The sequence below is a fragment of the Varanus komodoensis genome, unplaced genomic scaffold, assembly GCF_004798865.1.
Source record: "Varanus komodoensis strain SLA01 unplaced genomic scaffold, ASM479886v1 scaffold14_1, whole genome shotgun sequence".
In the NCBI taxonomy this organism is placed as follows: Eukaryota; Metazoa; Chordata; class Lepidosauria; order Squamata; family Varanidae; genus Varanus; species Varanus komodoensis.
The window spans coordinates 10,722,354-10,746,056 of NW_025335438.1; the positions used below are offsets into that span (position 1 = coordinate 10,722,354).

The window sequence follows — 23,703 nt, forward strand, 5'->3', positions numbered from 1 at the left end:
TATCTGCTATTTTCCTTTCACAGACACTTTGATTCATTTGTGAGAGGCTAGACAAAAGTGTGTTGAAATAAATACACCAATGAATATTTTATTTGTTGAACCACAACTCAAGTTATGGTGAGAATGCTTTGATTTCATCTAATGTAGACTGAGCTACCATTGCATCTATGTTTCTGTAAAACAGTGTTTAATTTCAGAAAACAGGGTGGCAGGGCAGATTTACATCTGGAAGTGAAACTTTTGTCCTTTATTTAATCCCAGATATGTGAGGATTGGTTTTATTTATTTCTTGATAAGGTAATATTATTTGGTACATCTCTAGCAAACTTATATTCTTTACTAACATTTCACATATTCCAAAGGTGAGTCTTAGCACTGAAAAATATAGTTTTAGGGTGAAGTTCTGGTGAAGCCTGGCATAATTGTTTTATGAAATGTATTCTTGGGTACTCCAAGAAAAGGATCTTTTTGCAGCAAAGTGAGTGACAGCCAATAGGCACATAGTGAATTTTGCAGCCAGTTTCTGTAATACCATGGTTCTGTACAAACTGCTTTGCCTTCACTGGAATTTGCTTTCAGACAATAAATATGCAATTCATCGATTTACTTTTTACAAATGCTGACTCTTACAACACACATGGCAAAAATCATTTTTTATTTTGAGTACAACTAATTTCTACGTAAACATATATTTTAGAGACCTGGCAGACTGTTCGGGTCTGAATGATATTTCTTTGTTAGCCACAGAATTATAATTGTATTTCTATCTTGTTATGCAGTATTTCTTATTGCCCTGGTCTGTGACCAAAAAAAAAAAAAAACCAAAACAAAACAAATGATGCAGTACTAACATTTTCATTATAAACAAACATGTCTTTTGTAGGTACAACTCAAGTCTACAGCAGGCGCAAATCCTTTTAAAAACCTGTCAAGAATTTTGCACCAACTAGCTGCTATGAAATGTAGTATTGGATTGTATGTGCATGAATGTTTAACCTGGTGTTTGATTTTAAATTCCTTAGCACCATGGTAATTCACTGTATCAATAAAAGGAGACATTCTTTCTCCCCAATCCAATTCTACCCATAGTTTAGTAGGAAATCGATCCTTCTGATTTCATGGGCCTTACTTCTGTCCCAAGTAAAGATGCATAGGATTTCCAACCAGCACATGGCTCCTATTCACAATGGAAACCTAAGACCCAGTCAAATCATATATTCACAACCTCATACAGCTGAAATAGCTCAAATTTACATGCAGCAAAGGCTCCAGCAGCACTGCCATCTAAATCCTTAATTCAGTTCTTTGGAAACTCTTAAATGCTATAATAGAACTTAGCTTATAAACCCTTTAGGATGATGACAATGCAGGCTTCCTGTGCATATCTTGGCTTGCCACTGTGGGAAACAGGATGCTGCATGAGACAGGCCTTCGCCTGATCTAGCTTTGATCTATCCATTTATGAATAGGTTGAAACTGTATTGTGGATTGAAGTCATGTCAGTTTCCAATCCCCTATGAAAAGTTGCAGCACAATCCTGGACCTATTTGCTGGAAGTTATCCTCACTTAATTCAATTAATTTTATACAGGATTGCAACCAAAGAGTGCAATCTTATGCATGGTTAGACAGAAATAAATCTGGTAATTCCCAAATGGGGAGATGCCCAGAGTTGTAGACTTCTTTCCATCTCAATATGCACAGAATGGAGCCCTTAGTTTCTCGCAAAGGCACACGAGATTGAGTCAGTTCAACCAGTGGAAATTTCACCAACCGAACATACCACTCTGGATCATGGGACCAGGCAAGTCTCAGCTCTTCGCGTAATCCTTTCGTCTCGCGGTGGTGTACGGAAGGAAGGGCGATGATGGAGATCAACCTGTACAGGGTAGGCGCTAAATAGCTTTAAAGGTACATCTTTGAATAAGATTTTATTTGGGGAAAGTGGCAGCCACCGCAAGCGCTCCTGGGGTCATCTTTCCCGCACGGGACAGCGAAGGGTCTTCATACCCAAGACGTTCCTAGCGCGTTTGTCCTCCTGCTGCTGAACTGAGCGCGCTCAGCTCCGATCCAGAGGCGCCCAGTTGTATTCGGGCAGGTCTAATGAGTGCTGGGAGGAGGAGGAGGAGGAGGAGGAGGAGGAGGAGAGAAGCGTGCAGCGCACCCCCGTCCACGCCACTCAGGCAACGGCAGAGCGAGGCGTCCTCATTGTTGCACCCCCTCCTTGCCCCACGCGGATGGTTTGCCCCGCTCCCCTGTGGCATATATAGCTCTGCCACGCGGAGGTCCCCTCAAAGGGCCCGGGAAGCTTCTCCGGGGGGCGAAGGCGCGCAGGAGCTTCCTTAGGCGGGCTCCTCGCTCCCCGCAGCGCAGCGCAGCGCAGCCCGCGCGTCCGGTCTCCGGGGCTGGGTCATGTCTACAGGCTCCCCGAGCGACTCCGAGGAGCTGCCGGAGATGGATCTGGGAGGGCTGCAGCTGGACTACCCCGCGCCGCCCCGCTCCAAGCGACGTCCGCGAGGCGAGCCCTGCCCCTCGCTGGAGAACTCCTCGGCGGCCGAGGAAGACGACGACGACGAGGACGACGAGGAGGACGACGACGAGGCCGCGGCGCGCGGCGGCAAGAGGAAGAAGCGAGCGCGGGGGGGCGCTGAGGCGGGCGGCGGCAAGAGGCCGGCGGCGGCGGCGGCGGCGCGGAGCGCGGTCGCGGCGGCCGAGTGCAAGCAGACGCAGCGCAACGCCGCCAACGCGCGCGAGCGAGCCCGCATGCGCGTGCTGAGCAAGGCGTTCTCGCGCCTGAAGACCAGCCTGCCGTGGGTGCCGCCCGACACCAAGCTCTCCAAGCTGGACACGCTGCGCCTCGCCTCCAGCTACATCGCGCACCTGCGCCAGCTGCTGCAGGAGGACCGCTACGAGAAGGGCTACGCGCACCCGGTCAACCTGGTAAGCGCGGGCGCCCCGGGCCCGGCCCGCGGCCCGCCGCCCGGGGAGCGAGCGCGCCTCGGAGCGCGTGCACGGGGCGCCTCCGCAGCGCCAGGGACCCCGAGCGGGCGGGCGTTTGATCCTCGCCACAGGCCGGTGCGGCGGGTTGCGCTGGAAATGGATCGCAGCAAGGGCGGCGATGCTTCGCGGCTCACTGCAGACTCGGATGCCGGTCTCGCAGTCCGACACGCTAACCACTACGCCACAGTGGCACTGAATAATAGGAGGGACCACAGAGCTGGGGCACGGGGAGAGGACTGGAAGGCAGCCCTGGATAAAGAATGGTCTTCCTTAGAAATATCTCCAGGTGCCTGTTTTGCCACCTGGAAGCAAGCGCGGGCACGCACACGCAGTTCGAGTCAGCGAAAAGGGATAATGCTAGGAGTGGAGGGAGAGGCAGACGCAAAGCGCGACGGGGGGCATCGCGGTAACCTCTGGTGCAGGAAGCACGAATCCGTGAAATGGGGTGTGTGGGGAGAGGATGGGAGGCCTGTTTTGCTGTTCATCCCACACCAGAGCTAGAATTTGGGAGAAAGCCTTCCAGAGTGGAAGGTCACCTACCTGGAAGGACTTGCAATGGCATCCCTCATTTTAAGGAAACTTTTGCTTTACTTTGCTTTTGCCTAAACATAGGAAAGTAGTTGATGACCATATGATTGCTTTCTGCTTTTGTTCTAAAGAGGGAGGAGTTTAATTTGTGATGTCTTACTCCCATAGACCCAGCATTTTTGTCATTAAACGAAGCTTGCTACCTAACCTCTTTTGTTGTCAGCAAATGAAATCTATTCTCCTTTTAAGTCTATACGATATTCTCTATTGTTGTTATGTGTCATCAAGTTGTCCCTGCATTATGAATGCCCTTGAAAATGACCTGTCACTGACAAGCCTGCTCGGCTCTTGCAAACTCGAGGCTGTGGCTTCCTTGAGGGAATCAATCCATCCCTTAGCTGGACATTGTCTTCTTCTGCCTTCAAGTATCAATAGCATGACTGTCTTCTCTAGTAAGTCTTGCCTTCGCAAAGTATGCCTAAAGTATGACAGCTTCAGTTTCATTATTTTTGCTTCCAGGGAAAGTGCCGGCTTGCTTTGATCTAGAATGCATTTGCTTGTCTTTCTGTGAGTCCAGGATAACCTCTCTACCTGCACCATGTTTCTAATGCATCACTTTTCTTCTTGTCAGCTTTCTTCACTGTCCAGCTTTCACAGCCATACATAGTGATCAGGAATACAATACTGTGGATGATCTTGACCTTGGTCTGCAGTGAAATGTCCTTACACTTGATGATCCTTTCTAGTGCCATCATTGCTGTCCTTCCAAGTCTCAGTCTTCTTAGCTGCAGTCTGTTTGAATAGATGATTGAGCCAAGGTATGCAAAATTGTTCACAATTTTAATTTCTTCATTGTTGACCATAAAGTTGTGTAATTCTTCATGTAATCATGCTTTTGTTTATTAAATGTTCAGCTGCAGTTCTTTTATACTTTCTTCTTTGGCTTTCATCAGGAGTGAGTCATTTCATTTCACTGCTGCTTACTGCCAGTAATATGGCATCGTCACCACATCTGAAATTATTGATATATCTTTTGCCAATTTTCACTCCTTCCTGTGATCCCAATCCTGCTTTACTTGTGATATGTTCTGCATACAGAATGAATAGATAAGGAAATAAAATACACCTTTGTCTGATGCCTTTGCCTATGAGAAACCATTCTGTTTCTCCATACTCTTTTCTAACAGTACCTTCTTGTTTGCGCTGTAGGTTATGCATCAGGACAGTCAAGTGCGGAGGCGCGCCCATTTCTTTCAGAACCAGCCGTAGCTTCTTGCTCTCGCACTGTTAATAACCATTGCTGCATTGTGAATGCAGGATAAAAAGAACAACATACAACTTCGTTGCAGACGTAAGAACTGCAGTAGCCTTAGAGCAAAGAAAAAACTTTATTACCTGCTGATTACACATAGCAAAAGGTGATTCAAGTATTCCTATGTAACACTAAGCTAATGAAGTTTTGAAAATTTCTCACTTATTAATTTTGCTGAGCAATTGTATACATATCTACTCAGAAGTAAGTTCAGTGGAGCATAGTCATAGAATAAGTGGGTGCTGGCGTTGCAGCACTGGGCATGAATTCTGAGGAGGGCTTGGATTTCAGGGTCCTCTTCTGTGGCTTTGGAAGAACTCTCTTTGGATTCCCACCTTGAGTTCTTGTCTGGTTGCAGGTAGCTGTGGACAGGAGGCTGAGCTGAGTGGTGAAGGCTCTGGGCTCTGAGCTGAAGCAGGGGGGCTTAGCTGACTCACATTGTGCATTAAGTGTGCTCCCTGCATCAAACTAGGCAAAATAAATTTTAAAAAGCATTGTTTTTTTGGGGGGGGGGTGAAAAAGATCTACAGGGCATTTTAGTACTAACTATGAACATGACCTTTCAGCAGTTAACTTTATGCTGTTTATTCAATTCTCCCTTTGATAATACTTGTTATAAACAAACCTCTCTGGAAAAACAGCTTTACTTTGAGGCAACTGTATCAAGCACTGGACACATTCCCAATACTATAAACACCATAAATAACAACAACAAAATAAGCTGTAAGCTGACAAGGGAATGCCAGTTGTTCTAGGGTATTATGCACTGACTCCTATTAGTGCCTCAGCAGAATAGGAAGAGCTGCGTTTCTTGTTTGCTTTTGCACTTCTCCCACCAGCACTTCTCCTACAGTACTGAAGGCTTTGCACTTCTAGCCCACCCAGAACTGAACAAAAAACCTCCCCCTCACATAATTCCTTTGCTGGATGAGCTGATAAAGATTCATTCAGTCTAGTATGATGTTTCCAGCAGTTGCAGATACAAGCATGTACAAATGGAGCACGAATGAGGGCCATATCTTTTTAGCCATTGCGAATTTAAATTTTGAGCTTTGTATTGCATGGTAAGGAATTCTTTAAGTGACACAATGGCTATTGTGCCCCTGCTGCCTATTTCTTTTTGTTGGATGAGGCTGGAGAAAGAGAGAGAAAGGAGAGCTCCTGAAGGTTTTCTTCACAGTAGTCATTATTTATAAAACTTGTGTCATGTCTCAGTTTGGCTGTTCTGAGTTTCTGAATAATGAAGCCTTATCCCAACCTAGTGTCCTCCAGATGTTTTGGATTTCACCTTCCACACAGCATGTCCAGTATTCATGAATCTTGGAAGTTATACCCCAAAAGAGGGACTGGAGAAGGCTGACCTAGCCTCTTCAGCTTTTCTCATAAGGAAGATGCTTCTACTTTGTCAGTTGTTTTGGGTTCTGTTGCGTCTCCCAGCTGGGTGGTCTCCTCTTTGAGATGGGATGCAACTAGAATGACATACAGTTGTGGTTACACAGTAAGTTAATGATGATGATGATGATACTTATTGTAGTTTCTTTAAAAAATCTTTCTTTTATCCCTGCTAACTCTGTATTTGGTATCTCCTGAGCTGCTGTTTTCAGTGAGATTTGCTCAAAGAACCTACATTAGTCTACACACTCTAGTTTAGGGTGCAATCCTATGCATATTTAGACAGGAAAAAAGTCCTACAATTCCAGCATTCTTCAACCAGGAGTGCTGGGAGTTGAAGGATTGCTCATGTCTAAACATACGTATATAGGATTTCAGCATCAGCGGCTCTGAGGATCATAGTCTAATATATTAATTGTTCATTTCTAGTATCGCCAAAACTGAACACCCATCTGCCTGAATACCATGATATCCCAATTCTATATAAGAACCAATGCACTTCAGTTATAGGGAACTGATCATACATAGTACCTGGTGGCTTCTACTATGGTGTCCCTTTCCCATTAAAACAAGAGCTATTTCAGCAAAGGCAAAGGAGATTTGGCCATATTCTCAACTCCTGTGCACTTGTATTTGCATCAGCAGCGCATATGCAAGGTTGTTTACATTTGCAGATTTTCTTGTTTGAAGTGAATCTGGAGACACTAGAGATGATGGCAGAGTGTAAAGATCTTGACTACAGATATTGTTGTAAAGATAATAGATTTGTACCAATAGATCGCATTGATGTGTTTTTTTTTTTAATGACTTGACTCCCTACTTACTGAAAAAGGTAATTCAGTGCAATTGTGCAATGCAATTAATTCAGAGTAAATTCTTAAAACACCATCTTGGGACAACCAAAAGTAATGGGCACCATCATAGCCATGGCTTGCATGAATTCAGTCCTGTTCAAACGCATCCCCTAAGACAGAACTTGTGACACACACACATCTAAATAATCTAAAAACATACATTCTTAACTATTCCTTGCATAGATTTGTGGGTACTAGCCTCCTCATGTACATTTCACCCTATACGAAAGTGCAATAAAGCAAGTACTGCAGATAAGTCAAAGTCTGTTTCACTTCTTGCAGGAGCTCAGTTCAGTTTTAGCATCAGTGATCATATAGACTAGACTAGACTGAACAGATCTTATTTGTGAAGCCATTCCTTGAGCTTGCTTATCCCTTATGTAAGCCCATGTACATCAGCCATTTTGGTATATCAGTTTTGGGTTGTAAAGGTAATTCTAAATCTTTGCAGAAAAGGTTACGTGTGAACAACCTGGGCCAGTTGAATATAAGAGTGTGGTATTCAGGGCATATGCAAAGATCTCCTATTTCCTCAAAGGCAGAGGGCTGTATGCTATATGCTTTAATAAATGACTGCTCTTTGAAATCTTTGAAGATCCTTGCTGGCCTTGAATGTAGGATTATACTGAAGTGACAATTCAGGAATGTGTTTGGATCCTGCAGAAAGTAACGACTGGGGAGTGTGTTTGAATTAGGGATGCTCTGCAATGAAACTTATTTAGCTTGATGCATGTCACTGGTTTGTAAATGTAGCTGATGGCTTGAATATCCCTCCACTTGCAAAACCTGCTCTTTGTGTTTGTGTGTTCCATTCATGCATAAAATGTGATGTAAAGATGCAAACCTGAGGCTCAGCTTCTGTGAAATTGTTAATCTGTCTGCCAATAATAATTTTCAGCAAAGCTTTTCCTAAATATTTAAAGAATTAGGAAGATCACAGCATGTTGCCTGAACATTTGCAGAAGCAGTATATTTTTCTCAAATGTTTCAGATGATTTTGGAATAAGAAAGAAAGAAACCAGTGTTCTGATATACACAAAACCAAATTGTGATTCATCAGTATTTATCAGAGATGATAGACTGCTAATTAATAGTGTACACTGAAGGGAAGGTGCTTTAAGCCCTCACAACTTGGTATCCCAACTGAATTAACTATATTGAGAGAAAGTTAATACGTTTCAAATATATTGTATCTACTTTTTAAGTAGACCCTTTCAAGAAACCACCTCTGCACTTCAGTTGGAATACATCTTGGCGAATGGGGAGTAGAAAACAAATGGCAATTGAAGTTTTGGTATTTACATATTGCAGTCCTTTCTTCTAACATGGAATACCACTTTAACTTACAGACATGGCCCTTTGTGGTTTCAGGAAGACCAGAATCCGACACCAAAGAAGTTTCAACAGCCAACAGATTGTGTGGGACTACAGCTTAGTGAAAGTAAGCGATACTCATGCTGGATATGCCCCCCAACCACACAGACTGCTATGGACTGAAAAAAGTGGTGTAAAGAAATAAATTTTGTTAAATGTTTAAACCCTATCCTTATTCATCGGGAAAGAAAAACGTATTTTAAACATATAATGAATGAGGAAAAACGGTTTACTGAATTTGCTGCTTCAGCTAAAATGATGTGTTTGGAAAGGTCTTTTTTTGCATCATTACTTCCATTAAGAACTGGTCTTGAAGCTTTTTCACTAACTGAAGATATACAAGAGGATAATTTTAATAGAATTAACAGCATGGACCAAAGTATAGATTGTACAAGCTAACCCCGAACAGTGTTGTTTGTGTACCAAAGGAAATTGGTATTCTAGACTAGTTTTAAATTCAAATTTATAATATATTTGATTTTATGTTCTTGGCAGCTATGCAATAGTAAGACTACTTTCATCATCTTAGTCAACTTAAAACTAAACCTAAAGACACAAAGATAGTATCCAGTTGCACCTTCACAGCCTGCTCCTCAATTGCATTAAATCGAATTACTTGGATTTGAGCTGCACATATACATTCCCATTGATATTGCTGGGCTTGCTTAAATGAAAGTTCCAGGCAAGAAGCCATGGATCAAAATCATAGATAATGTCTTGTTGAGCTGGGGCTGTTGGTAATATTTTTATGCAAGAGGGGAAGTGCAGAGAATTTTCATGGGCACATTCCACAAAGATGCATGAAGTTTCCTCAACCTGAATTGGGAAGCCTATTTACTTGAGACTGTGGATGATGTGTTATACAAGAAGGTGGTATTTTATGACTTGGGAAATTGGAAACTTCCAAAACTTTTCCCTCAAGCTTTCTGGTCCTATGAAATGTTAACCTTTTATAGTGTTCCTTTTGCAAATGTTTCCATAATCAGTATTTCAAATGTGACTAAAACTATTTTTATACATGATATTAAACACTTTGTTGAAAGGATGATATGAGTTTTTAGTGATGGTTTGATGAAAAAATCTAATTGAATTAATGTTCAAAAAATGAAAAAATCTCTAGAATTAGTTAATGGCAGCAAACTTCAATGGAGCAAATTCTTAAACTGCTCCAGAAATTGTACTGAAAGATTATATGAAATTTGAAATGCACATGTGACAATAGTAACAATGTTGGTAACAGTTATGATAGGTTATCTTGAGGTGAAGAAACATGAAAGGACTTCGCTCCTTTTGCGATTCAGTAATTTTGTTGCAATGGGAAATGATGCTGAAGTCCCCAACTAAAAGGAGATCTTGTTTCTGCAGTCTTTTAGATTAAAAAATTCTGAAATTCTTTGCCTCTAGATTTTTTTCCTGTGGCAGCTTTATCTCACAGGTGCAATGAGAAATTAGAAATAATTCCCTTTAATGTTTATGGATATTTCTATGCACTGACATAGTATTTTGATTCTAGTCATGCTTTGTAGAGGGGTAGGCTAAATGTTCCTAGTTTTGTCTACCAATAGCAGCCCTCTTGGAAACGCCTGCCCCAAGGCAAGGGACCCTCTGGACTAATACCACCATGTGGCACAAGGGGCTGCCCTCTGGACAGCAAAATTGGCTTCCTTCCTTCTGTATGGTAAGGAAGATTCGTGAAGAGATATTTTTGGATTAACTCTTCAGGTCCACTGTGTTTCAGATGGCTTACGTTAGCAAATAAAACAACTACCTGTATGTCAGGGCTGCTGAATTTTAGGCTCAGGGCCATATCAGGTCCTTCAGTATCCCCAGTCCAGCTCTATGACATCCACTGGTAAATCATACACCTTCCCCCGAAGCCAATCATTTGGCAGTCTTTGGGCCTTTGTGCAGTAATTCCAGCATTCTGAAAGGATGAAATATTTTTCTTAAGGCTATGTTAATGGCTGTAAGAAGGGTAACCTAAAATATACCAATAGTTTTGGTATTTGAGCCTGCTTCTTTGGGCCTAGGCCACTTTTGCTTTTAGTGCACCAGTGGAATGTGGTGCCCAAGAGCATCACCAAACCGAAATCCAGCCTTGCAAGGGCACTGAAAATGGCAGTCCAGCTGATAAACAGAGTGGAGAAATGCTGAGGTGAAAATTATCACCATATTTCTGCCTTGCATGAGGTACCCTTAATCCTCCAACAGCTTCCCCACACAAGGCATTTATTGTGCATTCCTGATCCTTCACACACAAGTTTGTGGGGACTGTTCATGATTTCGTAATCTTCCAGGGCCTCTTCTATGTTTTCCTGCCATTTTAAAAGGCTTTTTTTTTGGGGGGGGGGGGAAGACTAAGGAAAATCAGCTATTAAAACAAAAGCCTTGTGAAAAGCTGCAGCTACATCACAGTGCTGTCTTGTGGTTGATAAATGGAACATATAAAAAGGCAAAGAGATACAAGCACTGAGGGAAAATGGTTTAAAGGATTCATTTTATTCTCACAATGAAAACAGAAGAAAAAGCCTCAATAAAGCAATAGCTTAACCCTCTCATACAGGCAGCTCCCTAAGTTTAGAGGCTTACAGGCATCCCCACTGGTGTGAGCCCTTATGGTATCAAAAGTTTAAGGTATTAAATGCAAAGACTCAATCCATTAAAATATTCCAAAAGGGTCTTTACAAAGCATTGAAGGTTTGAAAGCAAAAGTCTTCCTCTTGGGCCAAAAAGAATTCGGATTAGCTGACAGGTGAGTTTCAGGAAGAATTTGATAAAGAGAAGTCCCACTTTTTTCTAGCCACCCACTTGGCTAGTTTGAGACAAGTTATTGTGATAAAAATGTGAGATGATTATTTCTATTATACCTGGAAACTTCTGTTAAAAAAGTTGAGTAATGCATGATTTACTATTTTGCATACAACTTTTCTACTCTTGCCCCATGTGGAGAAAAAAAAATCTGAAATAGCTGAACAAAGTTCTTTTTGAAAGACTAACTTTTTTGTTTTTGTTTTGTATATGTGTGTGAGAGAAGTTTATTTAATGATTTCACTGGGGCACTTTGTGATAAGCTCATTTGTGAGTCTTGGATATATCCTGGGCCTGAGCCCAGCTGTAATTGGTTAATGACCCTTAGAGACTGGAAAAACAAAAGAAAGAACAGATTGATTTAAATAGGCTTCAGTGGACTGAGTAGAAAAAGATACTAAACTAGGAAAAGATACTGAGGCAATTTTCCCCCTCCATCTAAATTTATTATGCAAGGTATTTGAGGTTTTGTTAAAATAGAAGAGGTATGTATGAAACAATTATGCAAACGTTACTTGCATTTATTTAGACAGATCTTCCACTAAAAAAGGAGAAATGCTTGGATTCCACAGAAGTCTCCGTCTGATAAGGTGTTAGGCTTTTTTCTTCTTTTAAACAAGTCTTGAGGGCTGGAATCCTATCTGTTTTGACAGGTGAACAGTCCAACTCCTAGTTTCCCCCTGGGAGTTATAGGACTTTTCCCTATCTAAACATGCATAGAATTGTACCCTAAGGGGGTTTTCAATAACCTTCTATAGATTAATATATTCAGACTGAGAAGGTGCATAGGTGCATCTATCCTATTTGCCCCAGATCCCACAAAGTCTGCCATTCCTCTCAGTATGAATTGGGTAATCACTTGCCATGGATATGGCTAAAGGAGCAGTTTCTGGTAAGATGCATACAAGTCCTATATCAGTCTTCCTATCACTGCAAAGCAGGCATAGCTCTAATGGCCAGGACATCCCATGTATGCTATATTAGAAGGTCTCACACATGCAGTTAGTTGTTGTTAGTCGCGAAGTCATGTCCGACCCACTGCAACCCCATGGACAACATTCCTCCAGGCCTTCCTGTCCTCTAATAATTCTAGTTTCAACTAGACACATACACTTGTGCTATTGTTTGCCTATTTACTGAGAAGTAAGTTCCACTGTGTTCAGTAGGGCTTTCTTTCAAGTAGGTATGCATAGGATTGAATCCCTAGTGTGCTATTCAGGTATACAAACTTTCTATTAAGCATGGGGGACATTCATCCCTGTATCAAGGATACAAGGGAAAGGTGACATGACTGATAATTCAAGGGAATCATTGCCTTGGTATCTAAAGTACATGAAGGAACGTTTCCCACCCTTTCCTTGCCCTGACAGCACTGAGAGTGGCTGCAAGTTGCTGCTGGAGTGAAATAAATGGAAAATATCCTTCTGTGAACTTCACTGATTTCATTTCTGAGCCAGGCCATTGCCTAGACATGCAAAGAATGAGTGTGGGCAACTTTTCTTGCCAGCTGACCTTTTCGGACGGGAGATGCTACATTTTGATTGAGTGCAGTGAAGGTGCTTCCCAACAGTCCAGCTGCTCTAAAATCTGTCTTGCCTAATAAGTGCTTCATAACAATAATCCTTCTGTGAAAAACTTGCTGCCAGTATATGGCTATTTACAACATAAGCCACAAGATCTGAAATGCAGCATAAATGTATCAAGAAACATACTAGATGGATGTGCTGATAAAATCCTATAGGATGGGCACACACATTGGATGTTTCATGATGGCCCTAGAAATGAAACTCTTGGCCTTTGTTTTCCTTATGTAAAATGTAGCTTGCCTGAGGGACTTGTTATAAGAATGAAGAAGATGGTCCAGCATGTTGCACAGGTTTTAACTTTAAAACTTCACACTTTTGCGCAAAGTAACTTCACTTCTCTTTCAGTCTGAATTGTCACGATCTGGTTTGGGTATGCTTCATTTCAAGTCTGGTAAGTCTCACCCTGCACGTTCACATAAGTTTTCTAGGCCCTACAAACAGTGGGCATTTCTCTCTGTTCAGAATGTTATTCAGTGATCAGCTATGACTAAGGCCTCTAAACTAGACATTTCTTGTGCAATAGTGAGCCCTGACTCATGAAAGTTTATGGGTTCTTTTTATGACATTGCCATTTTCCAGATCCTCTTCCATTGCCTTTCCCCAGGGCTTCTGCCATTTTCACTGATTTCACTGTCAGTTATTACATTTCAAATGTGGAACAAACCAGAATGAAAGTTTTGTGTGTTGTTCCAATTTGGCTACATTACAGCTATACCATAGCACCATCTTGTGGAAGATAATGGAACCTATACAAAGGCACAGAAAGACAAACTCCGGGAAACAAACTCTTTGTAAAGGCAAATACCTTTCCCTAAAGAAAAAAATAAGAAATATCTTAAAGTGGTGGGCTAAAGTGGTGGGCTAAACTGCTCATGTAGAGACCTAGAACCAAATGCCACTCTGCAATGGGACATCAGAACTTCTTTTGCTAAAACACAAATGCATAGTATGTGTTGTATTCTTGGTGCTGTCTGTGGATAGAGAAATATTTTTGATCTCATCAGGAAAGTATTAAGCAATAAATCCATTGGAAAAAATGTTTTTCTTGGATCTACAACAGTATATTTTAATTTAGGATTCATCCTCAAAGGCACTTTTAATGGTCTTTGAGTTCATTATGTTCTTTAGCTCTTTAGTCATTGATGGCAGTGCTACAAAACTTTGGTATGTTGTCCTTCTGGAGGTCTTAAACAGTTCATGAGGCATGAATATCTGCTAGAAGATAAACCAAGCTCATTGAGCAAAGTGATCAGTGGTGCATTTTTTTCAGCAAGCAACTCTTTTTATGGAAGTGTGATGTCTGCTACTATTTGTGTGCTTTTGTAAATTATGTAAAAATAAGAGCTTTCCTAAGGACACTAGCTTACCCTGGCATAGTGTACAAACACCTAATTTATTCTCCTGAATGGATGAAACCAGTCTTCCCAATGAAGAGAGACATAATGTGTTGGAGCAAATAACACAGTCAGTGCATCCTCTGATGTCTCTGTTTCCCTTATAGTTTGTGCCTTTGCATTTTTCCTTCTGCTTGTGTAAGGTAGTGACAGGGCAGCTCACACAGGAAAGTGTTCCAAGAAATTGCTGTGAAAATTGGACAACCACATGTTGGAGATTACATGAGCAGAGCCAGCTGGAACTGGAGGCCACATTAGATGGTCTGGGAGGCCCCTTCTGACTCCATTTGTTTCTATGCTTTTAAATGTATGGGGCTCACAGATGGGCTCATGCAAGTGGCATGTCTGTCCAATTTTCAGTCTCTGTCTTGATTTGCTATGCACAGGAAAAATGGTTCCTTTTATAAGGCAGATTTCACACCCCATATAGTGAAAGGCCAGGTAACAAATGCTCAGGTTTCAGACTTTCCTTCTCATTCAAGTCTGTAGGACTTCCTCTGTACCTGGTTGTTGGGAACATCACATAGCACTGATATAGACAGCTCTCCCTAAACTTATTAGACTTCAGTTCCCATCATTCCTGGCCACCAGGTTTCGGAAAGCTAGTATAGTGGTTAGAGAGCAGTGGGATTCAGGAAACTGAGGTTCAAAGTGCACTTTCAGTAAAGAAGTGGCTTTGGACTTGTTAGTGTATCTCAACCTGACTCACCTCAGAAGGTTCTGACCTAAAGGCCGAATAAGTGAAAGAGAGAACCCTGTGCACTCATCAGAGGAAAGGTGAGACTGAAACATAATCAGGGAGTCCCTGTATGCATCCTGATAATCACTGTCTTCAAAACCACGGATGAAGAACAAAACTTTACATTTGTCATCAAGGCACGTGAAGAATGCAAAGCAGCCTGTAACATGAATCAAGACTGCCCTCTGGTGTGTGAAAAGATGTAAGACCAATCTAGTTTTCAAGAGCTGATGCTGAGCACTTAATTTCATTTTGCATTTAAAAAAAATCTAATATCGCAATGATTTGCATAAATTACTAAAAAGTCATAAGTCCTTTTTATTTATATGAACATTTATACTTTGCTAGTGTGGTGCTTCCACAACACTCACTGAAGTTTAAAGTTGCTAATTTAGGAAGAAGAAGAACTAATTTGGTTTGATGAGCAGCCATATTGAATACCTGTCAACTCAACTTTTAATAAGTATTTCTTTAAAATACCACTATATTAAAGATAGCTAGATAAGATTCCCCACATCTTTTTACTTGTACCAGTTTAATCCAATGAATATCCATGGAATCAAGCTAGATTGAGTCTGTTGTGGATTATAACCAAAGAATAAAAACGATCATATATACATTCTGTGGGGATACCCACCCCTTGGTTATGTATTCTGTTAATGGCAGAGATCCTTGCATTTAGTCAGGTACCTTGCTTCTGTCTGTAAGGGCCCAAGGGTAACCCTTCCCTGACTTTAGAACTGAAATAGAATAGGATATCTCTGACCTCTTCATCAAGTCACACACATCATGTTTGGATAACAGGGCAATAAAGTTTCAGTCTCCTTGTCCTCATTCCAAATCCAGTTTGGACCAATGGAGATCCATGGCAAGGGGACTGTAAGTTTACCTAAACTTTTATTTTATAGGTGATCATGGTACCACTTTCTTCAGGATCCCATCTCTCTCTAGAATGTTTTGCCTTCCCTCTGGATGCTCACACAGTGGGCTGGGTGGTGGATACTTGTTTCTGAGTAGTCAGGTTTTGCTTTTTAAGAAAAGCCATAAAATAAGAGCAGGAAGCTCTTACCAAACATGATGTACAAGGTTCAGCTAAAACAAAACCATTCATTTTTTTTCTTTTTTCCCTTTCCCTTTGGAAAAAATAAACTCACAGGTAATAAAACTTGTCAATTTTAATCAATAATCCATGGTAAATGTTTTCCCCTTAGTCCCTGATGTGCTGAGCCAAAGTGATCTTTCCCTAGAACAGGGTGGCTTTACATGTTGCATATAGAAGGCCTAAGCACTGCATGGAAACTAGATGTTCATCCCAAAATTTGCACAGTACTGGCATTGTACCAGTGAGCTAGCCTCTCTCTCTCTTCCCCCTAGCCCCATGCAGAATATCAGCTATTCAGATTGTACAGTTCTATGCAGATATCATCTAATGATTTAAAGAGAAAAAAATGAAGTTGCACAAACATTTCAGTAAACAGATATCATGGAGAGCAGTTTATATTTCTGACAATGCACAGATTCACCATATTTAAAGAAACTGTAGGTTTTAATAAGTATGCATCTACATTCATATTGGGATGTTCAATAGTTACCTTCTACAGATGCTGGTAAAATATTAATTTATGTGTATCAATGTATGTTTTGTTATGTTGCAGCACAACTCCTTCCATGCCAACTTAGAAAGAAATGCATCTTTTCTTCCCAATCACACAGTAGCAGAGGCTTTAACTTCTCTCTCGCCTATTCACAGGGAACATTTATTTACCATTTGGGCTTTTGGCAAGCAAATGCAGGACAACTGATTGAATAAAGCAAATACTTTCCTGCTGTGCTTGAACAGATCATAAACACATCTAGGAAGCTTGGCCAGTGCCTGGCAGGAAGAGAAAATGTAGATTGTCACAAGCAATGCTGTTAAAATGAGTACTTGCTAGAGAAAAACCAATTAGATGAGATGCATTTGCTGATGAGAAAATAAGGGATAACCAAGGAGCAGAAAGCACTTGAAAACCCATCCGCTCTATCTAGTGAGCTTTATGAACTATGGACTCAAGCCACCTCCTGTATGAGCTTTCTTCTAGAGCTGCAGGGATCATGCTCTTTGTAGTCCAGGAACCCTACCCCTTTGGCCAGTGCTTGGGTTGCAATTCCTTACACACATACTTGGCATGAATAGAGCAGGGGCCAACAAACTGACACAGATGAGTGCATTTTGGGGGAAGAGAGGAGATGCATGAATTGTGTATGAGGTCCAGAAAAGTTCACCAGATGATTACCTCAGACCCACTCCTGTCAGGACTTTTCTACTCACTTTCATACAAGCATTTGAAGAGATTTGATCATTGTTCAGGTGCTGCTGAAGCAACACCTCGCTTGCAAGACCTGGACCACAGCTAACTATCATGTTTTCATCACAGACAGTCCCTACTTGCCTTGCTGCAACTTAAGTTGATCATGTAGTATCACAGAGCGGGGAGGGGACGTGTAGGCCATCAAGTCCATTATATCGCACCCCTGAAAGCTGGCTGTCCAGCCTTGGCTTGAATAACTCCAGTGAAGGAGAGTCTACTTCTTTCCTGGGCAGTTGCTTCTACAGTCTGACTGCTCCCATGGTCAACTGAAATCTACCCTCCTGTAACTAAAGCCCAATATTTTGTGTCCCACAGTCTTGGAAGACAGAGAACAGGTTGCAGTCTTCTTTTCTGTGACAAACCTTTAAGGCCTTGACATTTTCTAGTATATCCTTCTCCTGATACAGTTTATCTTAAGTCTAAACATACTCAAGTTTCTTCAGTCTTTCATTTTATTTTCTAATCTAATGAAACAGTTCCCATCCAGCTCTCTATAGCAGCACATCCACTTGAAGAGCTCCATGGGTAAGATTGGGACCCCAAGTTGGCTACATTTGCTCCATGATTCTGAGGTTTGACATCCTTGGACTAACTAGTGCATCCTTATTACAGGGAATGAGGCTTCTTCTGTCTTTTGCAAAGTTCTTAGCTCCACCGATTTGCTACAGACAAACTTCAGCATCTTTGTGCTCGGTTTCTCAGGTTAGGAGAAAGTTTTGGAACATTACTGGTTGATATGATTCCCGCCCCCGCATAGGCTTTAGTAAATGGTTTGACTGAAGCACTTCAATATTTTCAAGCCCTTGGATCATTATTAAAAGGAATAAATCTGACTGATGGTTACAACAGAAAAAAAAATAAACAATATCTGCCTTTCTGAAGAAGTATAGAAATTAAATCATAAACTGGACTTTTTGTCCAACAACCTACCCTTATTTTTGCTTTATAAAGACACTTCAGGACTATTTTTGAAGACAACCTCCTATAGTTCATCACTGATGTATAGAGATACTGCTATATTTGTGATAATGCTGAACATATTTGTTTATTATTGGTATATAAAATATGGCAATGCAATTTAGCATCTGTTTTTGCTGCACAAAGGCACTCTGAATTTCCTGTAGGAACAGTGGTATCTGCACCTTATTGTGTTCTTGAGTAGCATTGTAAAATGGAAGCCAGTGTCTTTCATTACTACATACTGTACTGGTTACAATTCCATGTGGAGTTTAAGGCCACTGTTCATTGTTATGTAGAGACAATTTGCATTTGCTTTGTATATGCTTGTCATAGCAACTTATAAATAATGTTAAACACACAGGTATTTTTGGGTGCATATGTACTGCACTTACATTTTTTACTTTTTATAATTTTGAGCTTAGACTTTTACTTTTTTACATTATATTATTTTCTGGTCCATTTTTTTGTTTTGTTTTGTTTGGCTGGTGTCCCTGTGAATATTGTCATGGCACCCAGAGCTCCAGATTTGACCAATGCAAGCAGGAATGCTCTTAGTATGGGGCTTGTTTGTTTGTTTTTTTAGTACCCAATAGAGTGCCACACAAAACTCTGATCACACCAAACTTCCATAATTTCAGCAATATTGATTAGTGTGGGGAAATTCTTTGTTGTTGCAAAACTGGAAATAATATTTTTGCTGATCTAATGCAAATTATTTGCTGTTATTACAAAGTAGGGGTTGCAATCTACAAACAGGTAACAGAAAACAGATGTTATTTCTGTTAAACTGGGATGAGAAAAAATTTTGTTTGCTTCATTTTCACCCAAGGAGAAATAAAAAATTGCAGATTCCCTCCATCATTACTGCTAAATAGGCAGTAATTCACAGGGTTACTTCTATACACTGAACTGAGAACAGTAAAGGACTGTGCCTTAGCCCAAGTATGTGTACACACACACACACACACACACGTATACTGCTTATTTTTACTACATTTTCTATTACATTTTCAGTGAATCTTTGAGATTTAACCAGAACTATAGTTACCTCTATTAAGCAACATAAAATATAAGATTTTATGCTGCATATTTCCTAATATAAGCCACTGTTGCTTGCTAGAATGAGCTAAGTATTGCTTAGGTGAACAGCACATTTCAGCCTGAAGCCTACTGTACTGGGAGCAGTGATCTGGTGACTAGGGTTATAAAAAACATCTTATTACATCTGGGTCTTAAGACAGAGGGTTTTTTTAAGAAATTAAAAACAAAGGAACAAAATCCTTATTCAGATATAAGAGGAAGAGTTTTTGTACTGGACTTTCATGGCAACAAAAGCTTGTTCTCCTTTGCTGGCATCAAATGGAACTAATAGGCCTGATATTGGGTGCAGTTCTTCCTTCATGCAAGAGAGGGTAGTCTTAACCCACTAATATACGGACGGCTGCTGGTAATGTATAGAAATTTGGTAAAACTGTTAAACATCTGAGTATAAAAATAGCATATATTGAAAATTGACCTTATTCATTTTATGAAAGAAGAGTGAATAGTCTGCAACTTGTAATGTTTGAAGAGAAAATGTTTTTTTTTCTTTTTTGAAAGATTTTTTTTCCATGCAAAGTTTATCCTAATGTAATACAAGTGTGTGGCTGTTGTTGTGGTTGAAGAACAAAATCCTATAAAGCTTATGGCTAGTAAAAGGTCTTAAGTGGGGCCTGCTATCCATGTTTATCTCCTATAATTTTATCTTCAAACATAGTCCATTGACCTTAGTTCATTTTAGGACTAAACCAAGCTGGGGTTTTTTTGCATATGATGCTTGGCCTCTATTTCTCCTGGCAACAAACTAGCAATTCTGCAGCCCCTAGCTGCTCTCCTTCAGCTTCCTACAACAACCTATATTCCAGACAAATGATGCAGGAAGATAATATGGCTGAGTGTACTGAAAGCCACCAACCTACCCAGATGTATGAGTAAAGCTACACTTCCTTTGTCATTCCATAAAGGCTGTCTTATCAGAGCAACCATGGTCCTTGAGTCCTGAAACCAGACTCAAACAGGCCTGATATATTCTTTTCAGTCTTGCACCTTCCAGATTTTTTGGCCTTCAGCTCCCATCAGTTCCAGGCAGTGGTATGGAAAGCTGGAAGTTGCAGGTCAAAACATCTGGAGGACATCAGGTTGGGGAAGGCTAGTATAAAAAACCAATGCCACTAAAATCCAACAGTTGGACAATACATATATTAGGTTCAACCGAAATTCCACAGGACTGTGCAAACTTTTGAGTTCTCCAGAACTCTTCATTATAGCAAAGTTTTAAAAATTGGATGAACATAGTCTTGGAGATTTGCATCTGAATTGGATACATCAAAGAGGAGCACTGGCTGATCTCAGTTTCTGAAAACATAAAGACCAACTGTGACTCTGGCTTCCTCTTGATTTGCACTGATTAGTCAAGTAGCATAGAACAGAAATGCAGAGTCACACAAGAATATCTGGAATTGTAGTGCTGCTCCTCCCTTGAATACTTTTTCTCAACAGAAGGAATTAGTAATGGGTAATGGAAAACACATCTGGGTCCATGAATGCTAGAGCAGATCAAAGTGTCAAGATCTGGGCTGTTCCAGAGCAATATCTGGTGGCCAGAATCTGAGCAACCGCCATAGTGGAGACTAGGAACACTGTGTGACATTGCCAATTCCCCTAAAGGACAACAGAGTAGTTTCACTCCTGCTGAGTGAGATATTAATCTCCTCCCATTCACCACTGGCTAGAAGTTAGTAACCAAGGTGGGCAAATGGCACTCTTCAACTCTTTAAGCACCTTTTTGGTACCATGGATGAACTAATGAAACTTACTGAAGCAAAAGCAACCAAACAGCCTAAGAGAACATCCTGTAATCATACTGTATTAAAGTTGGAGCAGATGTTCAACCCCTGCTAAAATGTTACTAACCTTTCTTAAATTACCTCCAGCTTTGTGAATATGGTGGTGACTACACTGTTTATTGCCACAGGGAACAGGATGCTGCCAGTATCAGAGGCAGAATGGCCATGTACACTTTTTGCTGGGAGACTTGGGCAGAAGGATGCTGTTGTACTCATAACTTCCTTGAAGACATCTCATGGGCACTTGTTGGCCATTGTGTGAACAGAATGCTGGATTAAATGGACACGTGGTCTGATCCAGCACAGATCTTCTTAGGGCACCATGGCAATTTTTGTTCTCTTATCTAGGATGCAGTTGTCATTGCCATGTCTATGAGAGACAAATATGCCATAAGGCTCTTGTGAGTAATCTCTGGGATCAGTGCTTCCCTTCTTCCCTTAGATGAGCTAGGACAGTGAATGGCAACACTCCAAACTGAGACGAACAGGAAGTGTTGAGACACCTTGACTAAGCACATAGGTTTTAGGGGGAGTTGTGAGGATGGGCCATTTATGTTGATGGACCTCAATGGCAGCTGGGAAAGGCTATTGCAATCTCCAGCCATCCCTAGACTTCGCAGCAGTGAAGGCAGCTTACAACTCCTCACACTGATGTACTGAGGGGTGTGTGTATGTGGGAGACGGGTGCACAGATAGTTAACTCCTTCAACAAACACTGGACAAAGCCCTTGGGGGTGAAAAGTTTAAGCGTGCTGCCCTAAGGGGAGGGTTCTCATGAGGGAAAGCTCTCAGGGCAAAATGAAGCCCTTCCCTCTTCACCAAGAGTCAGTCCATGGACAGAGAAGGCTGCCAAGACACTTCCTAGAGCAAGTTCACATATGTCTCTTCTATAGTGGGTAACCTGGCTACCAGCTACTATCCAAGGTCTGCTATCATGCAGATTCTTCCCAAGAACCGAAATTCTTTCATTCAAGGGTATGTCACACTAGGCTCCAGTTGGTCCATCTCAGGATGTTAGTAAAAATAGAAACAACTAGATCCTGCAAACCCAGAGTCTGACCCTTACTACCACATATGGGGCTGCCACTGTTTCCAGTGCAAATGCCGTAACAATAGCAAAGGTGGGCCCTCAAGGAAGTTGTGTTAGCCTCCCTAACGACATGGGTTATGTGCTTGTTCCCAGGCACCCCATGATTCCGGCAGCTGATGAGTGCCTATAAAGCTGCAGATAGGCTAGATAATGAGCGGCCATGGCTCAGCGGAAAACCACATGCTTTGCATGCGAAGGCTCCAGGTTCTAATTGCAGCATCTCCAGGAAGGGTTGTAAAAACTCTTGCCTGCAACTGGGGGAAGCAATTGCCAGACAGTGCCAACAACACTGGGCCAGATGAACCAACCGTCTTACTCCAGACAAGGCAAATTTCTATGTCTTTGGAGGATACCACTGCACGTAGAGACCACTGCTCATCCTTCTACCCCTCCTTCCACACAGACCACAGACCAGAACAAAAGCTTTTGAACTAAAATGCTTTATGTTAATGCTGACCAGCTTGGCTGCCTTTGTAGTATAAAAGAAGAACATTGTAGAAATCAGTAACAAAGGAAATAAACAAAGTTAGAATATTGGCTATTAGCAAAATGCATCTTAAGGATAAGAAGCTGGTTCCAAACTGAATAGCCCTCCTCCCTTCTAAACTGAAGAGTGAGCCACCCCTTCAAGGTGCGTCCTCCAGTTTAGGACCATTTGTTTGCAACATCTGATTCTTCTCAGTCTCCCCACTTAACCAATGCCTACAACCTTTTTTTTTTTTTTGGAATAAGTTTTATTCTTAATAAACCTAACAAAAAAGAAACTAAAAACAACATCAATCATCGAGAACATCGGACCTGCTGGGTCAGCCCCCCACATTTTTTCTTTTTATGTTAAACTATAAACATATTTAAATCTATGCATAGTCCCATTTCTCTAGCCAATGATAAAAAGAATCCCAAGTTTGATAGAAGTTCCAATGTCTACAACCTTACTCTTTCCTTCTTCCATTATAAGGCACCATTGAAGAAACAAAGTAGAGAGGAATTTACAATTTAGACATCCCTTAAGAGAAAGAATAAGGCACACATTTTTGTGTATAGTGCTCCTGCTGTTCATGTGCAAAGGCATTTCCTTATCTCATCAATAGCTGAATTTTAAGTCATAAGTTCCAGAAAGCCATTTAGGAACAATGTGTAATTACTACACTGTTGGTAAAGAATACAGGAGTTTAATTAGCTTCAGAGTTAGGAATGGAAACTGTATTGTTTTCAGGTACAAATCAAGTATCCTGCCACTGACTCCTGTTATTTAAAATTAATTAAAACAATAAAACTCATTAAATATGATAGTATGCAAGATACACAATGTATTTCACATAAAATATGCATCATTACAATGTAAACTGCAATGCTATTGCAAAACAAAACATTATGGCCTACATTTAGGGACAAGGTATTTTTACCTGTGATTTAGATCACTTTAGGTTT

At 41.1% G+C, this 23,703-nt stretch overlaps 1 protein-coding gene across 1 annotated transcript; it reads left to right on the forward strand.

Annotated features, from left to right (window-relative positions):
- The first annotated feature begins 2,411 nt into the window (after window positions 1-2,411).
- On the forward strand, window positions 2,412-9,343 carry MSC (musculin). Its single transcript, XM_044424267.1, has 2 exons — window positions 2,412-2,939; window positions 8,435-9,343. The coding sequence occupies exons 1-2, from the start codon at window positions 2,412-2,414 to the stop codon at window positions 8,519-8,521; spliced, it is 615 nt and encodes a 204-aa protein (XP_044280202.1). The 3' UTR covers window positions 8,522-9,343.
- The last annotated feature ends 14,360 nt before the right edge of the window (window positions 9,344-23,703 follow it).